Source organism: Acinonyx jubatus, chromosome D1 (genome assembly GCF_027475565.1).
Source record: "Acinonyx jubatus isolate Ajub_Pintada_27869175 chromosome D1, VMU_Ajub_asm_v1.0, whole genome shotgun sequence".
Lineage (NCBI taxonomy): Eukaryota > Metazoa > Chordata > Mammalia > Carnivora > Felidae > Acinonyx > Acinonyx jubatus.
Window position 1 is genome coordinate 38,603,823 of NC_069390.1, and position 15,790 is coordinate 38,619,612.

The 15,790-nt window shown below is 48.0% G+C and overlaps 1 protein-coding gene across 2 annotated transcripts in view; it reads right to left on the minus strand.

Annotated features, from left to right (window-relative positions):
- SLC6A5 (solute carrier family 6 member 5) overlaps positions 1-15,790 on the minus strand; it is a 66,037-nt gene that overhangs the window by 9,869 nt on the left and 40,378 nt on the right. For both annotated transcript variants that reach the window (XM_027072992.2, XM_053203380.1), the window contains 4 exons: positions 14,348-14,472; positions 9,307-9,419; positions 8,427-8,558; positions 7,381-7,480 (listed from right to left, as the gene is read on the minus strand). In XM_027072992.2, the coding sequence (XP_026928793.1) occupies positions 7,381-7,480; positions 8,427-8,558; positions 9,307-9,419; positions 14,348-14,472 (470 nt within the window). The remainder of the gene's footprint in view (positions 1-7,380; positions 7,481-8,426; positions 8,559-9,306; positions 9,420-14,347; positions 14,473-15,790) is intronic.

The window sequence follows — 15,790 nt, forward strand, 5'->3', positions numbered from 1 at the left end:
TGCAAATAGACAAGTGGACACAGCATGAGGTGCAGTGGCTGGGGGTTGGGGGAAGGGAGGGTGGAGGACAGGGTCTAGAGGCCCTCACTCAAGTAAGTGCCATTGGCTAGGGATGGCCCCAGACTGGTGTCAGCATGACCCCTATTATGCAAGAAACCATCAGACAAATGATTCGCTGCCAGGAAGATTAGGGCAAACTGAACATTTAAATAGATATTAAATATGCTCTGCAGTGAGGGTCAAAAATGTCATCCCAAGGTAACATCTAAAAAGCTCAGTTGCAGTCTAGCCCAGGCGTCTCAGCACTGCCACAGCCAGGCATAGTCACCTGTGCGGCTGTTTTCACAGACGGCCTTATGTACTTAGCAACAACTTCGGCAAAATCCATTACGATCGTGGTCAATAAGCACAGTGTATTACGAAAGCCTTGGGATTTAGAGTGAGAGTCACTACATATTAGTTTTTGTCCCCACCCTCCCAAGGACACTCTTCCATGAGCCAATTTATCTTCACTCTGTGTAAGATGGCAACGGCCATTGCCCACTCTGTCGGAGCTCAAAGGACTGCTGTCCTGGTCACCGATCAACTTCACTGAAGTATCAAGCAGAGGAGATGGTTATTCTCATGGCCACACATAACTACCATCCCCACACACTCACAGTTTACCAAGACCTTTAAGCTACTCCTTGGACGGAGGGGCCACTGAGGAAGGTTTTGGAAAGGGACAGCTTCTCACATTGTTTCCTGAGCTCATCAGAAGCATGGCTTTCCCCCAAGTGTGGGTCGCCATGCTGATGGGACAGGAAAGCTCCCTGAATTCAAGCTTCAGTGAGTCAGTAGTTCTGACCAGGGGCCCAGGAGCCTCAGCTTAAATCTCCCCATTGCTTTATCCTCTGGTCATTTATGTGAAAAGTAGGTACCCTGCAGGTCAAGAGGAGCAGAGGCACTCCTCAGGGAAAGCCCCCATTTCCACTATGCCTCCTCCTTTCAGGAATAATCCCTTGCACATGTTGAGACCTTCTTGTTTGAGACATTGGCCACTTGTTCCTCCAGTTCCCGGGCTCTCTCAACCCCCTTAGGTTTCTGGGTCCTCTGCCCTTAGCCCCATGAGGAGCAGGGGGATTCAGTTTCTGGGGGCTCCCCTTCCAGTCCTCACTTGCTATCTCTTACCCTTGGCCATCCCCTCCCTGTGTAGCACCTGTACGAGCTGCCTTCACCTGACCTGTGCCCCTGTCCCCACCTCAGCCCAGAGTTATCCTCTAGCCTTGTCCCCTCAATGCCCGCTCTGTGCTGCATGGCAGCAGGAAAGAATAATGTGATATGAAAAAGCAATCTCTTGCTGGGGTAGAAAGCAGACACTGGTATTCCTTCAGGGAACAAAATAGTTCATCTCAACCCCTTTTTTAAAAATGACCCTGATAATATTCTATATCTTGATCTGGATGCTGGTTACCTAGGGGTAAAAATTCATTCAGCTGTACACTCAGTTATGTGTTCCTTCCTGTATACACGATGTTATACTTCAATATTAAAGTTTACCCTCAAAAGTCCACTCTAGCCATCATCCTCAAAATAATGGATCCTGAGACCTTTCATAGTCCTCAGCTCCTGTTATTTGCTTCTACTCCATGCCAAGCCCAGACCCAGAATGTCAGCTAACTCTCATGATCATGAATCACCAGGCCCTGCTGACAGCAGCCATGAAGGAGGACAGCCAAGCCTGAGGTTAGCTATAGAGCAGCCTGCTCTGGGAACGGTGTGGGAGGTTCACCAAAGACAGCTGTTCTCAACTCACTCTAAAGTTTCTCAGGTGGCAGCTGAGCTTCCTATTCTATCTTAAACCCTGATCAGGGTCAATCACAATGTGGTACAAGGGAAAGAGTGCTGGATGGGGAGTTAGGATCTAAGAATTGAACCCCTGTTCCGCCTCTAATTCATGGTGTGATCTCAGGAAAGGTATTCTGTTTCTGAGCCTTTGTTGGTTTGCTGGGGGGACTGGAGAGGTCAATCCATGACACAAAGAGGCTCCAAGTTGCTTATATTCACAGGCAAGAACTTCATGCCATGAGCAGCTGACCTGACCCTCTTTGGATTTGTTATTTGTGCATGTTCTTTAGTGTTATCAAATGCCTTCAAATGAGTGGCCTCTCCGAGCAGTGAGGGGAGAAACTCAAAGGAATAGAAATCAAAGCTAAGGCCCAGAAAAATAGACATAAGACACTGAAGGAAGCCTGAGTGTTTAAAAAAAAGATTCTAGAAGTTTCTGCTATTGTTTTCAATTCTGTTACCAGATTATTCCTCTCCAATAGACCATCCCCAAGAGATGATGATGTACAGCTTGACTGGGAAACTGATTTGATGGAGAGCAGGGTTAGACACGAGGAAGACACAGAGATGGCCTCCTATAGGAGGAGAGGGATGGTGGTAAAGAGCACTCCAGCTTTCTCAGAGGGGTAAAGGAGCTAGACGCAGAACTGTAGGAAGGGGCAGATGGGGGCTGCTCAGATTCAGCAAGAGGCAGAGTTTGATGCGGAGAGCATGGTGCTGGGATGGTGAGGGAGGAGGCTTGGGTTCCAGGGCCAGCTCAGTGTCCGGAAAGTCATGTCCCCCTCTGGGACTCACATGAGGGCTCTGGACACCTGGCCTTGGCCTCCCACTAGCTCCAGGTCCCATGATGGTTCTGCCCCTTCTGCCAACTTGTGGGCTGGCCCTGCAGGTATAGCGCAGGAGAACGGGCTGAGAGCCACCAGGCATTCGTCCTCCTGCCTCCCACTCATTCCTGATCAGGCTCTCCAACCCTTCTACCCTCTGCTGGCTCTAAACCCAGTCCAGCGATACCCATCCCATGGCCGACTCACCCAAGTCCCCACCTGGGTCCCTTACTGTGTCAATGGCTACCTTCCTCTCAGGCCGTTGTTCATGTGGCTTCCTCTTCCTGCTCTGTTCTTTCCATTGACCCAAATCCCCCTCACCCTCAAGGCCTAACTCTTCTTTTTTAAAAATTTATTTGTTATTTTAGAGAGAGAGAGAGAGAGAAAGGGAGACAGTGCATGCGAGGGGCAGAGAAAGAAAGAGAGAGAGAATCCCAAGCAGGCTCCACACTGTGAGTGCAGAGCCCAATGCAGGGCTTGATCTCAAGACTCTGAGATCATGACCTGAGCTGAAATCAAGAATCGGATGCTTACCCGACTGAGCCACCGAGTCACCAAGGCCTAACTCTTGATAAAAGAATTGTTCGTGGAGCCTGGGGCATATGCATAGGGACTTGCCTGCTGCATGATCTCGAGTCTGGAGGGATAAGATAGGCTCCAAAAGGGATCTGAGCAACTGCTTGTTACTGAGTTAGCAGGAAAACAGCAGGAAAAATGTGGTAAATCATGGCTACTATTCTAGACTCAACAAACAGATTTGGGGCTCAGAAATTGGTTCCCACAAGCTCCTTATAACCAACCAACCCTAAACTGAGAAATAAAAAACTTGTTTCAACCAACCAATCATTTTCACCCATGCAGCTTTGTGGCTTCTGTCTTTATAAACCATACCCTTGCCCTTGGTCTAAACATGATCTTCAGGGGGCTGCTCTCCCTCCTGTGCAGCCACAGCTGGCCTCCAGGCATGTGAGCTGTGTACTTGTACTGGGCCCCGCACTCAGAAGGGTGCTGCCCCTGGATTAATGGTCTTTGGTTGCCATCTTGAAATTCTTAGTACATTTTTAATGAGGGGTTCCACATTTTCACTTTGTACTAGGTCCCACAAGTTAGGCCTCTGGCACTGTGTGTACCTTAAATTGCTCCTTTATAATGAAGGTCCCATCTCTAAAAGCCAAAACCCTATGTGTTAGCTCATATTTTTCCCCTTGGTTACCAATAAGCTCAACACTCACTAAATCTCAGTCTTTATTTTCTTTTATATCTTTTTCTCTCTCAGACAGTACCTTCTTGAGATTTGTCCTGGCTATTCTGGCCCTCCTTTATCTTTGGGCAGCGAAAGCTCCTGACCAGGAATGTGCGGCTTAGTCCTGACCTTCCTCTCAATGTTAAGTGTGAAGTGGCCTTACTCTTCCTGGAGCTAGTTGGCAGGTCACCTGAATATCCCTCCCCACCTTCCTAGGAGCACACAGGACATACAGTAAGCACCTAATAAATACCTGTTCGTTTACTCACACATTTACCTGTGTGAGTTTACTGAGCCCCAGCAAATGTTGCTGGGGGAATTTGCACTCTGAATGAGAGGCAGACAGTGACATTTCAGTCAACAATGTTCTTAAAGAAGGTGGAGTCATGAGGAACAAAGTTAAGCTTGCATGCGTAGAGTTCTGGAGAGACTTGGTTGTTTTGTTTTGTACTAGAAAACCCTCAATGAGTTCGGCCTGCAGGATGGGTAACAAGAATTGAAGAAGGACATATTCCATCACGTAAAAGCCACTGTTTGGTGTGAATCTAACATCCCTCATGAGGATGTGGAGAAAGACAGTCTGGGGGCTGAGATATGAAACAAGTAACTGACCAAAGTTGAAAACACAAGCAAGATAATTTAACATGTTGCAATTTAGAGGAAACACACGATGTAGAGTCTAGCAGATAGCAGACAGGAGGTCTTTGTGATAGCAGTTCAGGCACAAGATCCCCCAGACAGAAGTCTCCTGAACTGATGAGCTCCAGGAAGGTACAAATCATTTTTTCCAAGTGACTCTATTTATTTAAAAATCTCTTAAAGGGATCTCACCTACACAGAACATAGGGAGTTCCACTTTTCAACCTGGATCCCTCAAACCCAGATATTGGCCTTTGAGGAATCCTGACTGCAGAACCTGAATCAGCTACTCAAATCCAAAGATAAAACTTGCAAAGTACACCCACCATATTTTATGTGTTCAAATGACCTCTTCATCCTCTGGAATCTTGAGTCTAGAGACTATTAGAACCAAAAGGAAAACACAAATTTCTGCATTCACTTGCTTAGTCAGGAAGGGAGAGCCTCACATCAGTCAGGCTCATTTTCATTCTTCACAGGTCTATGTTAAATGGCCTAAGACTAACTTTGCATTAGTCTGGCCTCATCATCTGAGTAAAGAACATACCACTTTCTGGAGTATAAATTATATACATGTTCAGGCTTTTCCTTTCTTCTAAGATTCACTTCTTAATATTCTATCCAGATCTAGGGCACCTGGGTGGCCCAGTCAGTAAAGTATCTGATTCTTGGTTTCAGCTCTAGTCATGATCTCATGATCTCACAGTTACGTGAGTTTGAGCCCTGCATCGGGCTCCATGCTGACAGTGCAGAGCCTGCTTGGGATTCTCTGTCTCCCTCTCCCTCTGTCCCTCCCTGACTCAAAATAAATAAATAAACTTAAAAAAAAAATCTTAAAATTCTATCCAGGTCCAAATCAGAGGTTCATGCCCACTTACTGCGCTCACCCTGAGCTCAACACAGAGTTGGCCTGGTTCTGGAGGCTGCTGAGTGCCAGCTCTCTTAGAGTCCAGATAATTTCCTTGATGGTCCCAGAAAAATTGAAACAGCTCAGGGACTAAGGCACTCAGGGTTTATTTTTCCTTCCAAACCAAGAAATCTACTATCGGATTTATAATGGGGAGGGGGCGCAATTTCACTTCTAAAAACAGAAAATTTTAAAGGCCTCTATCTTAATGATATATGTAATCCACACTGGGAAGCACTGTTTTATAGAATCGAATTGTGCAAGTGTGCCTTTTGTGGCAGTCGGCAGTAAGGATACAGAGTAGAGGAGGTCAAGACAGCTCTCTGCACTTGGTCCAAGGTTGCAAATGAAGTTCCGTCCTGACTCTGCCAGCGGACCACCACGAGGGGCTGAGTCTCCAAAAGGGGGCCTCTGGGCCTCTTCCTGCCTCTCCGTGGCAAAGCCTTTGGTGTCTGGGCACAGAGCTAAGATTCACAGTGGTACATTGACTGGGTTCCTGCCAGTGTCTGCTTAGGTAGAAGGCTCTCTGACACTTCACCCTGACTCAACGGCAGGTCCTCAATCAGCCTTCACTGCCGACTCCAGGCTATCTTTTCCGCCCAAAGTGCTGGCCCCATGTCTCTGGCCAGCAGAAACTAAACTCTCCCGGCAACGGGGATGTGATTTCTAGACTGAGACCAATGTCCCTTCCACCAACACCCAAATGACTGTAGTATCTTCCTGTTTCTGGGGCACCCAAGTTTTGCACCCAAGACGTTTCCTTTTCACATCGTGATCATCACCACCACCCCTCCATTTTAATGAAGTTTTCAGGAGAGCAAGAAGCTGTTGAGCACCTGTCGGGCAGGAAGTTAACAACTGCGTTAAAAGCAAGATGCTCCTACCAACGATAGATACCTGGCCGTACAGTGAAGTTTTCTGGGCCCCCAGCTTTAATTAAAAGGGGGAGTTCTGCAGAGTTGTCTGGCCTGACCCCTCTTCCTCCAGACATTTGTCCTTTATGTGTATCATGTGTTCCAAGTGATACCCTGCATTTCTTTTTAGTTTAGAGCATGCTGCTATGTCTTTTTGGTTTTAATATACAAATAGTCTCTACTGGCATTGTTCACATTCCTGGTTCTGGTGACCTTATCTATGTTAGGGAGGCCTTAGTCTGTGGATGGTTCTAAGACTTCCAGGTACGGAGAAGTCATTAGTGCCTTGAACCCAGTAGGGCTTGCTTGTGTGACTGGCAGTGCACACAAGGGGGCCAGGAGATCCCCTGGTGAGATACCCCCCCACCAAGCACAAGCACCTCCACACAAAAGGTAAAGATGGCATTTGCTGCCCTACCTTCCTATTGTTCTTGATAATAGCCCCCATTAATTATGGGATGCAGGTTGCCATGGTGATAATAGGACAGACTAAACTGTAAGGAAACTGGAAGTTCATTCCTGGGAAAAGCTCGGATTGAGTTCTTGCATGACAGACTTCCATTATGTCAATAAAGTTTCCTAAGACCAGCGAGCCTGGTGGTCTCTTTTCTCATTGTGGTATCTGAGGCCCAGCCTTGAAGCTACTTCTTGCCTCAAGCTCGATGAGGATTGCAAGACCAGGAAATAATTTCACACCTGCAAAGCAGCTTTCCTCCTCCCTAATCTGGCACGTCCACAGATCCTAACTCATCACGTGTCAGACCATACCCAAAGGCATGGTCTTAGGAGTTTCTGAAACAAAGCGGGATTTCTGAGTTTCACCATCAGCCACCTTTTGCTTCTCAGTTAAATTCGGATCACGGTGGTCCCAAGGCAAATTTGGAACTAACGGTGCAGCCCTCTTATGTTTCCCAAAGAGCCGCAATTAAACCTGTCATTACCTTATAATATATGGAAAACCCACTTGCCACAGATGCCTTATGACACTAAGTCCTCCCTTGGCAGTCAGCATGGCGATCTCCTTACCGTACACGTAGGAGATCCCCACAAGCTCAAAAATGGCAATGATGACGAGGGCGTAGGACGCGGCATACGTGTCCACAAGCTGAAACATGTAAATTCCGCCCTGGTAGGTAAAAGAAAACGATCAACACCAGCGGGCTTGGATCCTGGCTCTTCCCACTTAGAACGGCCAATCCTTGCCTTGTGGGGAGGAGAGTCAGATACAAGCAGGAGTCAAAGGCTCTCCCCTCCCCTCCACAGTGGTAACCTAATCCCAATCTAGTATGCAGGCTGGGGGCCTTGCCATGTGAGCAAAGCAATTCCTCAAGAGACTCTGAGCCAATCAATAAAACAAGCACAGAAAAGTGATCTAACATCTCACTCTTAAAAGGCAAAGGTCAACATCTGAAGACGTATATGTGAAAGCAGGCAGATGGTTTCATTTTTGCCTTAAGCAATAGACAGCTCTACCCCTAAATCTGCACTCCCCTGACCTTCATATGACCTTTAGGTGTCATTGGGCACTCCTCACACATCCCCCTGCACCTTTACCTTGCTCTTTATGCCTCTCCATGACAGATGAGGCTTAGAGACAATCTTATGCCAATTCATCATTTTACACATGAAGAAACTAAGGCCCAAAGTAGTGACTTGCTCAAGGTCACAGAGAGAGAGAGAGAGAGAGAGAGAGAGAGAAAGCAATACGTATACTGAGCGAGCTAACGTGCAGGACTAGAAGGAATCCAATAGCTGTTTGACTCCCGTGTGTAAGGAGTAACCAACTGGGAATTTCTCTGGTCAGTAAATTTGGATTTTCATGTATTCTATTTTCTTAAAAGTAGGACACACCTGCCTTGTTGGCTCAGGGAAGCGACATCTCAATTATGAAGATGCTACAAGTAACACTAGTAGCCAAGGTGATGGGTTTTTATCTGTGGCCAGAATCCCTCATGACTGGGTGCTGTCCACAGTGGAATGGCAGTGACTCGGCTACTACTAAGAGTCTTGAGCAGATAGCCATAGGGCCCCCACGTGCCCCACCCCAAGCCTGTGGCCAGCAGGCAGCTCACCTGAGTGATCATCGGGAAGCCCATGATGAAGAAACAAATGCAGCAGCCCAGAGTGAAGACCGGCTTGTGTGTGCGCAGGTACTTGGGGAACTCATCTGAGATGGAGGTCACGATCGTCTCGATGGTGGCAAACTGGAACGGTGCCAGGAGAGGGGCATCTGAGACAAACCACCCGACCCAAAAGGTTCCCAAGGTCCTTTGTGTTTCCCACCGGGGAAAGAGGTATTTGCATGAGGTTTGGTTCTTAGGACTGCATTCCCCTGATGGGTCTAAAAGGCTTTGTTGGGGTCCAACCCACAAGGCCAGCAAGGGGAATCCAAAAGGATGTGAGCTCTAGAAACTGCATATCCAGCCCCCAGAGACTGCACACACTCATCCGTCAGGACATGTGAAGCTTCACTTGGTATTCATGAGATGTAAATTCCTTTCCTCCAGTTTACCTCGAATTTGATCTTCAGCTTGAGGAAAACCCCTCTTTGCGCCAACCACTAAAGTCTGAGCCCCTGCCGGCAAGATTTGTGGCAGTCTCAGCCCCACGGCAATCTCCCTAAAATCGACTTCATATTATTCCCCCTTATCCAGCCCCACAGAATTTGCATTGGCAAAGTGACACCAAAGATGGAAGTCCACAGGCTAAAACCTGCACAGAGAGTGGAGGGAAGGAGAGGGAACGGCTTCTTTGCACGACCCCACGAGTCACCCATGAATACAAAGTTGTCCTGAGCCCTGGACAGGTACCTCACCATCCTACATTGCTCGGGGAAACATTCAGAGACCACCAAGGCCAGCCTGGCCACAGGCTGCACAGAGGAAGCAGGCGAGGGGGTCTTCAGGAAGGGCCTCGGGCAGGCTCTTCCTTTGATAAGGGGACGCGGCTCACCATAGTGTCAAGTCCAAGAGTGAGGAGCATCAGGAAAAAGATGATGGCCCAGAACGGAGAGAGGGGCAGCCTGGTTAAGGCTTCTGGGTAAACCACAAATGCGATGCCTGGTCCTGAAAAGGAACAAGACAGATGACTGCACACAGGCCCAGCTCCAGACCCCCTCCTCCTGGAAGGAAGCCCACAGGGGCCTCTCCACAGACATATTATATGCTGCTTCCACTGGTTTTTTTTCTTCATCTCCTTTCATTTCCCCAGTTAGACCTCAAACTCCTTGAAGGGAAGGACTAAGGGAATCAGGCCCACACTTCAGTGAATTCAGAGGTGAGGCTAAAAATAGTGCCACAGCAGAAACTCAGACTCCAAGGCCAGGCTGTATCCCACACATATGCCACAAAACCCCCCATCTCTGTGTTGATGAGTTGGGGGAGCATATATAATAATTACCCTGTAGAACAGTGATTCTCAACCAAGGGTGAGTTTAGGCCCCCACCCCTGACCCAGGGGACGTTTGGCAATATCTGGAGACAATTTTGACTCTCACTACTGGGGTGGGGATGATTATTGACACCTCGAGGGCAGAGGCCAGGGATGCTGCTAAATATCCCTCAATGCACAGGACAGTCCCCATGACAAAGAATTATGCAACCCAAATGTCAATAACGCTGAGGTTGAGAAACCCAGCACTAGGTTAGACCACACCAAGAATGACATCATTTCCTGCCTTTCACAGTCTTTCCTCCTAGTCACTCCTCCAGGAGAAACCTTTTGCGTAAATCATGAATCCATCTACTGCTTTTATTATCTTGCCTTCAAAGGCTTGGTAAAGACAGAGCTACATCAATCCACAGGTAATTAGTTAGGGAAAGGGAGCTGTGAGACACAGTGTAAAGGTTAAAGGAAATTGGACTCTAATGGTCAGACAGATCCAGGTCCAAATTCAGACTCTAGGACTCCAGCTATGCAACTCAAGACAAGCCATTTCATTTCTATAAGCCTTAATTTTGCCCATCTGTCAAATGGGATTAACAAAAATACCTCACAGGGTGTTTACGAGGAACAAATGAAACAGCACAGGCACAGCACTGAGACCAATGCCTCGCACATCATCAGAACCCACAGATTATTCACTGTGATTATGAGTGGACAAGGAACTTGGAAACTAGCGGTTCTGATTCAGGGTTTTCAGCAAATACAACACGTGGTCTTGGCAGAGGAGGTCTGAGCTGCCATTTCTCTGCTCTCACAAAGCCTGCCAGACATTCCTACCTGCTTCGTAGACTCACTGGGAAGATTACTGTGACCCACGATCGCTAAAGACCCAGCAGTTACAGATTTCCTCGTAAACAGAAAACTAAATGATAGTGGCAGAGACAAGCGAATGCCAGGTTAATCCACAGCCACCGCACGTTTGGAAATCAGATATTGCAGCACCTGGAGTTTTTATAACTCAAGCATAACAGCACTTTTTTAAACTGGAATTTATCAGGTTGTCAGTTCCTAATGTTGCCGAGGGCCTTGGGGTATTTAAAATATAAAGCCTTGAATGCTTAAGATACCCCCGCTTTATGCATTTATTGAACAGACAGCACAGCCAGCCTCTGAAGGCTTCCTATGTGAACCATAAAAGTCTGTATTAAACTACAGTTCAAAATAGGTCTCAAATACAGAACACCAAGGAATCCAGTTTAGTGCTCTGGCAACAGCCGGGCCCATAAAGCGGACAAGAAGGTCTTGAAACGGCCACGACACGAGGACCTGGTTGATTGCTTTAACAGGATTTGGCCCTTTGGGCTTTACTGCTTTTTCAGGGGGCAGGAAATGATTTCAAAATATTCGGCCTGCTTCTATTACATCTGCCTCCCTGAAGTACACAGGTGAAGGCATCACTTTCAGCAAACTCAGTGTATCTAAGGTGGCTGGGAAGTGGATTTTTTTAAAATACATTTTTATATTACTTTGTAGAGTTCAGGGTTTTTTTTCTCCCCCACTGGAAAAATGGATTGACTGAGCCCCAGCAGAGTTTTCCCCAAAGAGGCCTTTATGTCCCATAGAGTCCGAGTCCTGTTCCTCTCCTCTCCCACTGGGAGGCAGTATAGCCCAGTGGCTGGAGGGCATACTCCATTTCCCTTGTGGACTGAAAAACTGGCTCTTCCTCTTGCCAGCTGTGGGACTTTAGATGAGGCTTATTCTCTCTGGACAGACGTCAGTTTCCTTACCAATGTGGATAATAGTACCCACACTGGGCTCAGAACAATGCCTGGACATAGTGAGAACTCAGTACGCAAAGACCGTCAATACTCTTCCTATGAGAGGAGATCAAAGAGGTTCTGCATGTCAGCAACTTGGACAGGAGGTCTCTGTCTTGCTTTATCCTAGAGAGTCTCTAAAAACACAACCAGGGCTCTGGCCAATGCAATACAACCGATCACAACACACTGGATACGGCCACTCTGCTGGGAAGCCTATTACGAATGGAAAAGTTCTCAGAGGGTACACTGCCTGAACTGTGCCTTTGGAAGGAAGGACTGGCATCCCAGTGATAGACAGACAGTTGGATGGAAGGTCAGTCCTGTTTGAGAGTATTCATTTTGATCAGCAGTGTCTCTGAATGATTAGGGACCTAGATCTGGGAACTCTAAATCCAATATGCACATCTGTGTTCATCTACTTTGGTCTAACCCAGTCTATCTGAGGGTAGATGAGCATTTCTGCTGCTGATAGAGCTTCTGGTTGGATTCTGACCATGAGTTTCAGCTCCACAGGCAGCAAAGAAGGTGGTTGGCAGGTGACCCTAAAGGTTGATTTCCCAGGCAGGTGCTTTTCTGGGGTAGATGACTGAGAACATGCCCCCTTCCCTATGCTCATCGTAAAAGCAGAGGACAGCTGGTGTCATCACTAATCCCATCCTCAGCTCCCCCCAAACTGATATGGCTGAGATGTACAGCGATGACTTTGACAAAAATGCCTCCCTAAGAAGGGAGTGGTAAACAAAATAGAATATTGTTAGGTCACTAAAGAGAACTTGTTTTGGAGTAAAGACCAAAACACAGTTACTAGTGTTGGGTCAGCAAAAATGTACCGAATGTCTGCATGCCAACATGGCTCAGCTAGGAGGGGGAGGGGCTGACATTGACTGCGGGCCCGACCCCAGATGTCTCTCCTGGATTCTGCATAGCATCCATCATACCTGAGAAAATCAGACATCCTGCCAATCACATTTAAGAATGTGTGTAAACTCAGATGAAGGGATAGCTACCCCAGGGGGTCTGAGAGGAGGCCTTATGAGCCAGTGCCCACTCCCTCATGCGGAATGAGGCACTCTGTCCCTGTGCCAGTGACAACCAGAGATTTAACACATTAGAACCTGTAAGAAGTGCTCTTCTCCCCATTTAAATCAGAGGAAGTAAAAAAACTCTGGAAAGGGGAAGTTTTCAGAAAGAAACATGGGCAATTGTCTTAGTCTTTCTTTATAAAGGAAAAACAAAATTCTGTTTGGGTTTTAGCGACAGGTGCCTCCAAATTCTTTTCCTGGGGCAGGAAAGAGCTCAGAAGAGTTAGCTAAGGTGGCCACACATCTCAGGAATCATAACCCTGCAACATGGCCACTGGCTCACGATGAGCTCAGGGATGTCACAAAACTCACAGACACTTCAGATCTGCTAAAAAGTGAGCCAGAACCTCCCTGCTCCAGCTACTCTGCTTAGAGGAAATGAGGACAGCTGGGGTGCACAGGCACCCCCCCCCCCCAGGACAAGACCTTCTCTCCCCTCCCTCCCCTCCCTGCTCCCCGGGGACTTGAGAGGTTTCAAGGAGGGCAGGGGGGTAGCATTCACTCAGCAACTCTAATTTAATGCAGTGCTGAAGAAGCAAACACCCTGGGGGGTTAACATTCTCTCCTGGCAGAGGTAATTACCCCCCTGGAGTATGCCAGCTCTTTAACTCTTTGAGGCCCACTGTGCACCAGCAGCATCACTGAAGCCCTAATTAATTATCCTTGGGGAGCCAGCAGAGAGCCCAGCAGCAGCCCGAGGAGAAGGTGACATTTCTAGGGCTTAGTTAGTTCCCTCAAGTGCTCGCATTGGAGCATGATCTGGGAATGGCAGTGAGCTCCCTGAAGGAAGCCCTGTCCTGTCCCCACAGTCCCGGTGCGGTTCCAACACCAAGGCATCCCACGAACATCTGGTTAGAGAATGACTGAAATGACAGACAGTAGCCACAATGAAATCCCTTAATCACGGGATCCTTTGTGGAGTAAGGCTGGGAGGAAACAAAGAGTTAAATAAAAATATTAAACACTATCTACAAAAACGCTGTGCTGGAAATACAGATTGAGATGAAAATGAAAGCTCTCTATAAACTCACGAGTACCATATAAATGTTAGCCATTAATATGGGGATCACTTGGATGGAGAATAAACATTTTTTTCTACATCCTTCCCACCACCACCATCCAACCTTTCTACTCACTGGGGAAAAAAAAAAAAATTGCAGGTCTGCATTGCTAACTAAGCAGAAGGCCCTGAGAGCACACCTGACCTAACAAACAGAAAATGCTTTGTCAGGAAAAGCTGCTTTGAAGTCGGTACTCCGGGTAGTAGGCATGAGCACTCGGTTGCCACAGACCCTCTGCGAGGGATGCCATCGTACAGCGGGCTGTGTCCACATCAGCTCCAGGGTGCTGGAGAATCCTCTTTGGGCGCTGCCCAAAGAATCCTCCACCTTCCCCTGACAGGCATAACAGGCATAGATCTTACTTATTCAGGCTGGAGCTGCATTAAGAGAGGAAAGGGAAAACCAAAGAGAGGAGAGGAAGCAGGAATGGGGCTTCTCTACCAGCCCCTCTGGTTGGGAACTGGCCAGCTCTGACCCTGCATGAGCTTCCTACTCAAGCTTGTCTGAGTCTCTCCACAAGGCGGTGCTGGGCTGTCCCACCATCTCCTATTCCAGAAGGCCAGTTTTCCAGGGGAGCATAGGTCAGGAGCTCGTGAGGTGAGCCTGGAGCCTGTCCTGCACCAGCGGGGTGACAAACGCACCGTACCTTGGTCCGCCACGTTCTCAATGTTGACCTTGCGTTCGTTGGCCATGAAGCCAATAACCGAGAAGATGACAAACCCGGCAAAGATGCTCGTGGCACTGTTGGTGCAGGTTACAATGAGAGTGTCCCTGGGGAAGAGACAAGAGTTTGCCATTAGGTGCGCTCTGTGAGCAGGAAGGCACAAGGAGAAGGACACACAAATGTGTGCCCCTGAGTTTGAATGCACATGTGTATGTGTGTACGTGCCCATTTCTAAACATGTCTTCACTGTGGGCCGGAAAGGAACAACCAGTCTTGACCAAAGATTTCTCCTAACTGCCCTATTCCAGGGCCTCTGGGTCAAGACTCTAGTTCTACGTGCTCTCGAACCAGGGCTGCCCTCATCAAAGTAGCAGAGGCAAGACTGTCCATCAGAGCAGAAGCGGACAGGATGGAGCCTTTCAAGGACTCCAGGACAGGAATCATATATGGGAGAAGAGAAGGCGGTGGGACCATGAAATGCCACCAGGGTTTGAGGACACCTTGGGGTGGGGCACACAAACGCCCAGGGGTTGAGGCAGGCTAGGAGACCGGCCCTCTGCCTTCACCCTGGCGCCCTCTACTGGCAATATAATTGCAGTTTCCCAGCCTGCCTGTCCAGCCAACCTGGCCAGACTCAAAAGAGAGGTCAAGCTAGATGGAACCTCAGAGAGAATTCAAATCCTGATTCTCCCACCTGTTGGTCCCGTGACCTTGAGCAAATTATTTCCTTCCACAGTGATTTTAAATGGTGGCAATGACCCCACCTTTCTCATAGGTGGTTGTGAGGAGAGAACCATGTGATGTTCTGCACAGTGCAGAGCCTGGCACAGAGCAAGTGTTCAGTAAACAACCCACCTTATCTGGCCCCTTAGTTTACTGATAAGGAAACTGAGGCACAGGGAAAGAAATAGGCTAATTAATTGTGGGTCAGGATTTGAACCCAGACCTACTGCCTCAGCCCATGTTCTTTCTGCCACAACACAGAGCCTCCTTTTTACCAAAGCACAGAGCCATGCGTCCCCTTGGACAGTGTTCAGACTGATTCTTGGGTCATAAGTTCACGAGCAGCCGTGACCAGAGAAGTTCACATACCTTAGCTGGCATTCCGGCCATTATGGGCTGAATTGTGTGCCCTCAAATTCATATATTGAAGTTCTAATACCCCAGCTGCTCAGAATGTGACTATATTTGGAGATAGGGTCTTCACGCAGGTAATTCGGTAAAAAGGAGGTCATTAGGGTGAGACCTAATCAACATGACTGGTGCCCTAACAGGAAGAGATTAAGACACAGATGCACACCCAGAGAGAGGGCCTCTTGAAGACCCAGGGAGTAGAAGGCCATCTACAGGCCAAAGAGAGGCCTCAGAAGAAATCAACCCTGCCGACACCTCGATCTTGAACTTCTAGTCTCCAGCACTGTGAGA